Below are 11,552 nucleotides of genomic sequence, written 5' to 3'. Positions count from 1 at the left end.
TGAGTATATTTAAGCTAGTATTATATTTCTGACTCTGTGTGGATTAGAGGAAATCCAAAATAAATTAAAACTTGCGCACCCAGTTCTTGTTTTTTAAAGTCATTAAAAAGTTGGAATGCAACTGTTTCCTGTTGTGTGCTGCATGTAAGAAAGTGTAACTTGGTGCATAACTAGCAAAAACAGCTCTGGAGAGTCACTTTCCAGTAAAATTTTAAGAATAAATACAATATAGCAAATTTTGGACTGATGATTTTAAATCAGCTGCAAATGAAGGCTGGCGGCTCATGATAGCTTTCGACGCTCAACATAACAAATCTAATTTACCAGAAAGCATCTTTTTGAAACCATGCCAAACTTATTTAGCTATTCCAAAACCCAATGCCAGATGTCTAAATAATTTCACCAAATCAAGCCAAATTTCCCTCTCAAAAGATAAAGAAGTGTTCTGAGTGACATTTCAACAGGCTGTTCCTAACTTACAGCAAGATTGAACTTGCCTGAAGACAATGACAAGCTCCTCTCTGTCTGATGTCACTTCCCATTTCCAGGCCGACTGCTATCTGCTACTGGCTTCTGCCAATAATAGCTCATCAAAACAACACAACCCTTCTTGGCACCAAAATAAAGGCTGCGGTCCGCGTCTGTGCCACTCAGTTGTCAATTAAGACTCCTCTTCACACTGACACTTGTGACTTAAAAGAAACAGTCGAGAATGTGATGAATTTGAGCCGACAGATGAGAAGGCAGTACGCTGCGTTGCAGTACCATAGTGCGCTTGAGATATGGATAACAACTGACACAACTGGCAGGTCTTATGAAGTTTGATTTCATTTGTCAGCCTTGCTTGCTCCCTCACTTTTCAATCATCGCGGTAATAGCTCATTCTGATCGCCTGAAGACACTCACTCTCACTTCCATTTAAAATGCAAAGACATAAATATAGTAGATGCTGCTATGGGCTGCACATCAAGATGGCATGTGTTGTATCCAAGATGTAGTAAATTCATATGTTTAAATGCATGCAATATAGGTATAAACCAGGATACAGAACCAGGCTCTGGGTGCCCACAAGGTGTCCTGATCTCTGAAACTCACACAATTTTGCAAAAAAATGAAAGTACATATAAATGAACACATATCACATAAACCTTAAATGACAGCGAAATAACCATCAACCTTGGTATTTGATCACTAAGTAGACAAATGGAGCAGTAAGTGTCCAAGCCTGTCTCAGCGAATACCTTGCATGCTTGTCTCCAGCCGACCACATGACGCTAATTCCTGACTGAACCGCTCCTCCTGTGTAGCCCTAATCCTGCATGTGAAATGTGACAAGATCATTCTTTAGGCCTACTTTAGTCTGAATAATCTGCCCATCACAGACATTCATCCGAACCTGCACAGTGCCTCCAGCATCATAACACGCTACCTGTACGTCTTCACCTCGACTTAGGTGCCATAAATTAAATCTGCACAAGCAAAAATGCGGGTGTGTGTCCATGTGGAGAGTGATTTTTACACAGACTGCACTGCAAACATATGTATAGTGTCCAGAAGGATTACCTCAAATGATCAATAAGGAATGGACTGTACTTTATCACAACTAAGTGCAGTATATCTTACAGAGGCTTCTTGAAGTTTCCACAAAGTTCTGAACCAATAATATGGCAGTTGTCAGATTGAATTGTGCGACTGTTTGCGGCGCTAACAGGAAGGTTAGCTGAAGTTAACTCTTCTCTACAGCATGACTACAAACTGCCAGGATCCTCACCTTCCTGATGGCAAGTGGACGACAGCATATAATCTCCATGGGCTTTACTTTCTACTCCTGACCAGCTTTAACTAATTGAGGAGACAAAGTGAAAAAGACCCTTCACTGCCACAATCTTGGCTGCACCTCAACTTTTCTAACGCTCTCAGTCATGCTGCGCTCCTGTCGTCTGACTTCCGGCAAGACAGTGTAAGTTCTTCATGTCAGCTCCAAGTTGAGAGCTTGCAAATGAAGTCAACGCTGCAGTATTTGACACTCAGATGGGTGGAGGGGGGAGGAAAATATCTTGGGTGTAGTCAAGGGGAATGGCTATGACTTCTAAGTATCTGAAATGTCCTGTCTTAAACACATAATATCCGTAATATTTCCTGACATATTCGCCTATAACCTCTTATTCTGTGCCAGCTTCTGTGGGTCATTTTTTTCACTCTCTGGGCATAGAAGAAAAGCAGTCTATTTTCTTGTCATATTTGGTTGAAAGGGGACTCTCAACTTGGAGTCTAATTTCCTGCACTTTAAAGACAGTCCACATGCAAGGTGCATTACCATGCTATCAAGGTGATGGGAGCAATTTCAAACTGTCAGTCAGTCATGGAAATATCACAGAGTGTTAATGTCTAGTGCAACCTGTCAAAGGCTCCTGTGAAGAGGTGGAGAGCATAATCTGAGTTTTATTCACTCAGTACCATTTACTTGTCAGTGTGGCTCTCTGTTTCATTCTAGATGGTAGTTCATAAGGAGATGGGGATATAATATACCCATATATATATATATATATATATATATAGAGAGAGAGAGAGAGCTACTTAAATGACGAGGTCACTATGGCAAGTTTAAAAATGTATATGGGGACAAAAGACAGGGTAGGAAAATGTACAGCTGCTGCACATCAACAGAGAGCACTTATGTTACAAGTACCATAGCTTCACCCGAAGTATGAAACCGTTCCATCTCATATGATCTCACAGCTCTTGCTTCACAGACAGCAGTTAGTTAAGGCTGCTAATTTCCCGATAGACGCACCACTCTGGGTGACACACTGGGGCTGTACTTAACCATTATTAATGTGACAGGCCTCACTGCAAAGCAAATCAATTAAACAGGAGCAATCACCATAGTCTGGATAACGGCCCTTTTAAGGCTGTTTTCATGTGACAAGGAGGTCCTCGATCCAGGCCTCTGCGCCGAGACCTGACAGGTCAAGAAAGCGGCATGAAACAATAGCACCTTCTAACCATCATCTCCCCTTTTTACCTGTCAAATCCAGTCGGCCTGTCTGGCTGCTGACGTGGCGTGCCCTGCGCCGGCTGCCACAAGGTGAATTTTCATGTCATGTCAAGGGAATTTCTTATTCCATTTGCTCGACATTATAATGCTGCATTTATCAACCATATCCTCTTTTTGAAAGCTATATGTCAGGGCACCTGAGTTTTAGTCATTTTTCTAACAGATTCGGTTACTTGTCCTTTGTGATTAGCTCAGTGTACATGTGCAAGCATAAAGAGAGCATGGTATAAAAAATGGAGCAGCTACTTACCTTCTTCCTTTATGGATGATTCTTTCACTTGTGACCTGTGACGTGTCTGAAAGGGTGGAAGAAAAGCTGATTTAAACAGAAACATCACTTTTTACACTTTGTCATTCCATTATTTAAAAAAAAAAAGGACAAAGTTTGATATCAAACCAACTGAATTATAATGTTACAAGCATGTGTTTGACTAATCAACCCTGTTGTGCAGACCATCCATCAGCCTGCAGAACTGAATTATGCAATACACATTATACAATTATACATTATACAATGCAGTCATAATAGAAGCTCCAGACAATGTGACTTTAATTGCCATTGTTTTCAATTTTTAATAATCCCCAGAGATAAATTGTGGCATTATCTCCAAATACTTCAGCACAGAAAAACCACCACCTGAAAATAAAATCAAGACTATAAGTTAAACTAAAAAAAAAAAGAAAAGTGCCTCAAGGAGGACAGAGGAAAAAGCTTCACCACTGATGTCACTTATGTTAATTCAGTATGAAACCTGAATAAAATCAAAGAACATTTTGATAGGCAAAATGGGGAACTGGATAAGAATTATGAAAGCAATGTACGGTCTGGGGGTGAAAGATCCTTTCTGTTAACTTTGTATTTTCTTTGGACAAAGATAAGGCTAAAGATGAGCCTTATCCCAATGCTCAGCAGAACTCAAGCTGTTTTTAAGGATCATCACTGCATGTGTTTTAAAAACACATGGATTAACGATCTAATTTTAGATGATAAATTAGGGTTACATTTTTTGGATATTTGTAATAAAGGTCAGAGAAGATGTTTTAATGAAGAAATGTGTAGGCTGCAAAAAGAATGGGGCGAATTAAACCTGATTTCTTTTTTCTTCTTCTTCTTCTTCTTTTTTTTGTAGAACTTTAAGTTCTGACATTTTTGCTGAATTCCTTATTAAATGTGAGCTGGAGGGAAATTTTGTAGGGGGAAAAAAAACGTGAATTAATCCTTTAAAAAAAAACAAAAAACAAACCCTTAATATTTAATAGTAAAGCCCAGAGACAGACTTTCTTTCTGTGTAATCACCAACTAGAGGTACCCAGCCCTGCTTGTAAACGTATTTGCATGGATTCAGGGTGATTCATAAATGTGTCCTTGTGTGAAATACTAGCGGGAGATTTCAAGCTTTCTGTTTAAAAGTAATGAATTGCGGCGACGAAAAAGTGTGCAGCCGTTTAAGGATAAAGCTGAGAATTTGGTGTCTGCCGCTGCGAGCCATCCATCACGTCCACAATAAAGGAGCTTTTGCCTGACGGTCGAAATTTATGGTCGCCCTTCTCTGCCCTAATAACTCAAAGCGCTGTGTCAGAGCCTGACAGCTGTTGCCGAAAACAGCACCCCTTTTATCAATCAAAAAACACTTGCATATGTTTAACTTTCGCCTGATCAGCAAGACATTTATAGGCTATTGAGTAATAAGATAAGTGGGTCTATTTCGATGGGAAGAAATGTGGACGCTTTAATGATTAATGGCAGCCACAAGAGAGTTTTCTAAGCGCTCTTGGAACAAAAAGAAGGAATTTTTGGCATGGCCGCGGCGGAAATGTGGAGGTGTATTTTTCTTTTTTTTTATTTCCAAGACCAAAAAATAAATAAATAAATACAAATCACTTGAAAAATTACATGCTATTAAATCAGTGTCTGTAGGAGAATTAAAGCTTCATGTAAAAATGCCTTGGAGCTTATCTGCAATTAAACAAATTGCTGTTTTGAGTTTTACCAGACCAGACGATCTAAACCAGGCCTAAATGGTAATGGAACACTTAGGGGAGATAATACAGCACGTATTCTCTGCACTTCTCATGGATTCACTTTACAGTTCTTGCCCTGAGTATGGCTGAGAAGAGGCAAAAAATAATCTGCAGACAGCTGACTGGCAGGACAGGGAACTGACAGATGACAGGCTGTGTGATTGAAGAGAGAAAGTAGCCGAACATGTGAAACATGGCGATAGATATCACACACTGGAGGGAGGGGATGTGACCTCATAAGACCCGCACTTGATTTTTTATTTTTTTTTCCTTGTTTTGAGTCACTAGGTCCAAATACCACCTTCTTTATTAAAGGCACTTTAGTTATGCGAAGAAGCGCACAGTTACGCAGAGGAGTGTATTTTGGCGCAGGTGGTATTTTGTCCACTTTTACAGTGAAAGCGTTTTTGGGAAAATGATGTCTGCTGTAAATCCTTTAAAACAAAACTTCTCATAATCTTTGTCATCTTTATTCCTTGGTCCCCAAAACCACACAAGATGCAGGTGCGGCGCATGCGTCAATGTGCCAATTACGCAAAGGCGCATGCAAAGTCTCAAAATTAAAAGAGCTCGGAGTGGGGGAAATATGAAATAGACACCCGTGTGAGCAGGAAACGTCACATTACCTCGACCCTCTGATCACATCGGGATCTCTTTTTGATTGGGGGGCTGCACATGCAGTATTCTGCGGACTAATTCAGATGCTGCTGGAGAGGAGGCGGAGTGATCCCTCCTGCCCGCGACCCATGTAAACCGTGTCCGCTCTCGGACCCACAGCCACAGTGTCAGAGCGACGCCGGAGATGAAGCAACGAGGCTGAGAAACGCACGGATTCTGCTCACACACTCCGCGTCTCTTCTGAGGATTTAACACTGTTTTCTTTTATTTCTGGCAACGGCTCCAACCGTCAGACGTTTTGAGCGCGGGCTTTCTTAACTCCACTCATGGCATTTTTCAACCATTTATAGGAGAATTGGGTCATGATCACATCGCCCACGGTCTCTGTCCTGAGAAATAGCACAAATCCAGCGTGGGAGAGCGGCTCCTCGGGGGAGAAGGGAGCAGTGAAGATAAGCCAACTATCCGTCCACAACTCCGTCTCTCCCGCAGACCCTTCTCGACAAGCCAGTCGTCTTCCCATAAAGGTTTTGAAAATGCTTACGGCACGGGCAGGACACATTTTACACCCGGAGTACCTACAGCCTTTACCGTCCACTCCTGTCAGTCCCATCGAGGTAAGCACTACAACGATTTGAAAAAAGAACAAGGAAACATTGGTTTACGGACATTAATTCGCTTGTTCTCAAACTACAACGTGTTTACTCTGAAATTACAGGACATCAAAGCTTCCAACCCGACATCAGTGGACAGAATATGGTCAATATTGTATTGAGACTGTGATAAAATATCCGAGTTGAATAAATTAGAATAAACTGCAGTCGAATTTGTACTCACTTCAGATATTAGCGACCTTTTTGTGCAAACTGGTGCCAGCATTTTTGAATGTCATTTGGACGTGTTGTACAATCTTAGATTCAGCCTAATGTAAAGCAGTTACGTGTGTGCGCCTTCCTTCTTTACACGTCTATTATGTTGACTTGTTTTGAGTTTCATCCCGAGATAAGTTCATGCGCAGTGCGTAAAATGCGCGAAACGGTCGAATGTGACTGTTTACCACAAAATATTACACGTATGTGTGAGTGTTTGCATGAATTTTATTAACATTGTGTTTTGTTTTGTTTTTTGCCAATTTCTCAGCTGGATGCCAAGAAGAGTCCACTGGCCCTCCTGGCCCAAACGTGCTCTCAGATCGGCAAACCGGACCCGCCGTCCTCTTCTAAGCTGTCTTCAGTAACCTCAAATGGATCTAGTGAGAAAGAGGCCAAATCCGGCCCGTTGAAGATGAGCGACATCGGAGCCGACGACAAATCGAGCTTCAAACCCTACTCAAAATCATCAGAGAAGAAGGACTCGAGCAGCAGCCTCAGTGGAGATAAAACCAGTTTCCGAGTGCCTAGCGCCACCTGCCAGCCGTTCACCCCCAGGACAGGCAGCCCCGGCTCCTGCACCTCCGTTTCTCCTCTGCCATCTGAAGGCAAAGCGGGGGACAAGGAGGAAAAGAAGGAGTCTGATAGCAATAAAAGCACTACAACAGAGAGTAATGGCAGCCATGGGATAAGTGGGATTACCTCTGAGGGCAACCAGCAACAGGAAAACACATCTGGATCCAGGACTGGTACATCAGACTCAACATCTGTAACCTCATCATCATCCTCCGTCCTCGGCTCCGGACTGGTGGCCCCCGTCTCCCCCTATAAACCCGGTCATACAGTTTTTCCTTTACCACCTGCTGGTATTTCCTATCCTGGAAGTTTAGCGGGTGCATATGCAGGTTATCCGCAGCCGTTTCTCCCTCCTGGAATGACCCTTGACCCCACCAAATCCAGCAGCCAGCTTTTAAGCGCACAGTTCGCTGCTGCCAGCTCGCTGGGGTGCAGCAAAGCAGGAACGAGCCCCTTGGCTGGAGCATCCCCGCCGTCTCTAATGTCTGCTAGTCTGTGTCGAGACCCCTACTGCCTGAGTTACCACTGCACAAGCCATTTGTCCGGTGCATCCAGCGCTAACTGTGCACATGACTCTGCGGCAGCTGCAGCAGCTGCCTCCGCACTCAAGTCTGGATACCCGCTCATGTACCCGACGCATCCTTTACACGGCGTGCACTCCACGGCCCCTTCTTTCAGCGGACATCCCTTATATCCATACGGGTTTATGCTGCCCAATGACCCCCTGCCGCATGTGTGCAACTGGGTGTCGGCTAACGGACCTTGCGATAAGCGCTTTTCATCCTCCGAGGAGCTCCTCAGCCATTTGCGGACTCACACGGCCTTTGCCGGCACGGAGAAGTTGATATCTGGGTACCCAGGATCGTCTTCTCTTGCAAATGCTGCTGCCGCTGCTGCTATGGCCTGTCACATGCACATGCCTCCAAATGGAAGCCCAAGCAGCCCCAGCACGCTGGCCCTCAGGGGCCCTCATCACCCCCTCGGACTCAGCAGTCGCTACCACCCGTATTCAAAGAGCCCGCTGCCCACTCCCGGGGCCCCAGTACCCGTGCCCGCGGCTACCGGACCATATTACTCCCCGTACGCCTTGTATGGACAAAGACTGACAACAGCATCGGCCTTAGGATATCAGTAGAGACAAAGAATTATACATTTATAAAGGAGATTTAGGCCCAATGAGTTTTATATTGTACTTAATGCAGGGATTGGATCCAGGTGGGGATCAATGTATTTATTTGCGATAGCTTCAAGCGTGACTAAAATAAAAAATAATTATAATATAAAATTTCAAAAGACTCAATGTGCATTATTTTACACAGGAAAAAAGAGTTTAAGAAAGTTCGGGACTTTCTTTTGAGTAACGTGGATTTTTAAAATTTCATCGACTGCTGGGTTTGTAAAGCAAAAGTTATTTTTAAAATGTGCCTCACTCAGACGGATTAAAGGGCTGCCAGTGTTGAGTGCGTGACGGAGTGATGGACGTGGAAAATCAATCAGAGCAGTTTCTCAGAACTGGCGTCGATTTATTTTTTGGAGAGCAAAACGTTTCGTGAGGGCGTTTCATTTGCCTCAACAGTATATTTAAGGCAGCTGTTCGGTGAACCTTTTAAGGTGTATTTATTTATTTAATTTTTTTTAGGTCCCTCTTTTATTATTAAGCAAAAGAAGAAGGTCAAATCAGGTCAGAGGTTTTAATTTATAATAAGAGGAAATTTCACTTATTATTTTATTTTATTTTTTCAATTATATCTTTTAGTTTTGGGGTGTTAGTTTGACTGTGTCATAGGAATGTAAAAAGTACCTTTTCAGAAATATATACTATTAATTATTTAATTGATCCATATTTTATTCATGAGGTTAGGGAAGACATATAATATTTGAGTGACATTTATGGCAGAATTAAGATTATACTGCCTTTTATTCACAACTGTGTTTTTGGTTCTGGTCTCACCATGAGACTCTTAATGGGTTTTTAAAAGGATCCATGGATGAAGAAGCAATGACAGTAAAACTTTTGAAGTTAGAGAAGCTTCTATGAGCATCTGTTTTATTTTATTAACTTATGGTGACAAGAAGCGAATAAAAAAAAAAAATGGAAAAACAACCCTTGGTCTTGTAGCTACAGTAGGTACTCTGTGTGTGTGTGTGTGTGTGTGTGTGTGTGTGTGTGTGTGTGTGTGTGTGTGTGTGTGTGTGTTCCGATGCAAAATCTCTTGGGCTCATCAAAACACGCTGAATCTTCTCAATCACACATGGATTATTGTTTCATTAACGAAGACAAATGAGCTACTGATACCAGCGAGGCGCTCACTAAACAAAGATTTACGATGACACCAGATGTGGGACGTTTCCACAGCTTTTGTGATTGCTGTAATGAAGCCATGAAGCAGAGAGCATGAAATAAAGCGAGGCCTAACTATTTAATCAGCCCCTTAAAACAAATCAACTAAATCAAGCCAGCAGTGTCATTATCCATCCTCAGTAGATCAGGCTGTTCTCCAGCAATAAAATCACCATCATTAATGGTCAGATGTCATATTCATCAAATCCACCCATCCTTCATGTAGATGAGGCCTAAACATAGCTCAGTGATAAATGGTAATAAAGCTGCTAACCCATATTTCAGTACTGCGACCAGCCAGCCATGAAGCCGGCATAGATCATATGTGATGCATCTTTTTCATTTACAAACAGCACATTAATATGATGTGAACAAATTGGGTTAAGATCTTTGAACTTACTGCTCAAAGTTTGATTAATGTTTGACTCTGCAGAAGAAATTCACACATCCTCTCAAGCAGATAAACCAGCTAATATATTATTCAGTAGATCTAATTTTATTAGTACTGCTTAATAAGTGGTTTTAAATTTAAGGATGAGCACAGAAGTCTGTTGCCCGCAGACACCAGAACACCTGTGCATGGGACTAGATTAAATATGAAAAAGATTATTTACTTAGCATTGTTAAGTTTTTTTTCACGTCAAATCTTAATCCAACTTTCTAAAAAATAAAATGGTGGCATAGTGGTGCAGTGGTTAGCCCTGTTTCCTCACAGCATGAAGTTCCTGGGTTTGAATACCCCAGCCAACTGGGGAGTCTGCAGGTTCCTTTTGCCTCCTGATACTTCAGCTTCCTCCCACTTTGCACAGACATGCTTGTTAGGTTAACCAGTGACTCTAAATTGGCCATAGGTGTGAATGGTTGCCTTCTCTATACTAGCCCTGAGATAAACCTGTCCAGGCTGCACCACGCCTTCCATCCTATTCCATCTGGAATAGGCTCCAGCCCCTTCCCCACCACCATAACTTGTACAAATGGATGGACTTTCTGATAATGCTGAATCTACAGGAGTGAATAGCATTTTGTGGCTATAAGAAGCAAAGCTTTGACTTAAAATTAAAGGTTAAAAAGAAACATACCTTAATTTGTTGTCAACCTTAATAGCAGAACCCTAACAATGACAACCAACTGGAGCTGTGTGAATGGTCCGCAATGATGATTCACCAACAATACTGTGGATTGCACAATGTTTCTTTCGGGTTTAAGAGGGAGAAACAAGCTAATATCCAAAGTAGGGATACCTTATATGCTATTTGTATTGTGGGTTTTGTATTACGATCTACAGTCATTATGTTGGCACACAGGTTGAATTGCATCACTGTTTTTGTGAACATCCTACATTTTGTCTGGACACAGGTTGTTATCAGGCTAAATCTGTGTTTATTACAGTAACTGGGTTAGTGGGCTTCATATAGAATAGATGTAAATTAAGTAAGCAATAGGCAAACATTTGATCCTATTTGAAAGAGTGCCTATTAATAAAAGCTATTAAACAAATAGCTCTTAAAAAAGATTTAAGATTTAAATTTAAATCTATTTAAATAGATTTAAAGAAAAAAAAAAGCATATCAGTCATGCGGAGAAGTACACTGGTGCAGATTAGGTGCCAGTGGTAATAATGTCTTTTGGGAGTGACAGGCGGAACCTGCCTTTTTAAACCTCAGACACGCCGTGTTCTTGCTATTGAAGTGTGTGGTATCGTGCCAAAGTTTAAAGAGGTTGTTTCAGACTTTTAGAGAAAAAAAAAGGAGTCTGAGTCTAGGAAAGGATTTAAAAGGATCTTCAAATTATTTTCAATAAATCACCAAATGGCACAGATTTTAAACAACTGCCAAGAAAAAGTCAGTCCAAAAGAAGACTCTTTGCAAAAACAAGCCTCCAAGAACCCTCTAAATCTGCTGAGTCTGCAGGTATCGCTCGCAGTTGTTGGTGTCCAAGTGCATGTGTCTGCCATCAGAAACAGATAGTACAAATCTGACCTGTATGGAAGGCGTACCAGGAGAAAAAGGGAACAGTAGAACATGACTACAATTTGACAGTGGACATTTAGGCAAAGATCAGCCTTTAT

General features: G+C 41.8%; 1 protein-coding gene across 1 annotated transcript; it reads left to right on the top strand.

Annotated features, from left to right (window-relative positions):
• The first annotated feature begins 5,670 nt into the window (after positions 1-5,670).
• On the top strand, positions 5,671-8,419 carry LOC115797774 (zinc finger protein 503-like). Its single transcript, XM_030754266.1, has 2 exons — positions 5,671-6,315; positions 6,839-8,419. Exons 1-2 carry the CDS (start codon positions 6,061-6,063, stop codon positions 8,276-8,278), a joined length of 1,695 nt encoding a protein of 564 aa, XP_030610126.1. The 5' UTR covers positions 5,671-6,060; the 3' UTR covers positions 8,279-8,419.
• Positions 8,420-11,552: the final 3,133 nt, after the last annotated feature.

The sequence above is a fragment of the Archocentrus centrarchus genome, chromosome 19, assembly GCF_007364275.1.
Source record: "Archocentrus centrarchus isolate MPI-CPG fArcCen1 chromosome 19, fArcCen1, whole genome shotgun sequence".
Lineage (NCBI taxonomy): Eukaryota > Metazoa > Chordata > Actinopteri > Cichliformes > Cichlidae > Archocentrus > Archocentrus centrarchus.
The sequence above is the reverse complement of the archived record's forward strand: the minus strand, read 5'-3'. Positions and strand labels throughout refer to the sequence as shown.

What these genes read in the sequence shown, in the direction of transcription:
- LOC115797774 (XM_030754266.1), top strand. Translation starts at nt 6,061, where the DNA reads ATGATCACATCGCCCACGGTCTCTGTCCTGAGAAATAGCACAAATCCA. An exon ending in CTCCTGTCAGTCCCATCGAG is followed by an intron (nt 6,316 to 6,838) that starts GTAAGCACTACA and finishes CCAATTTCTCAG; the next exon opens with CTGGATGCCAAGAAGAGTCC.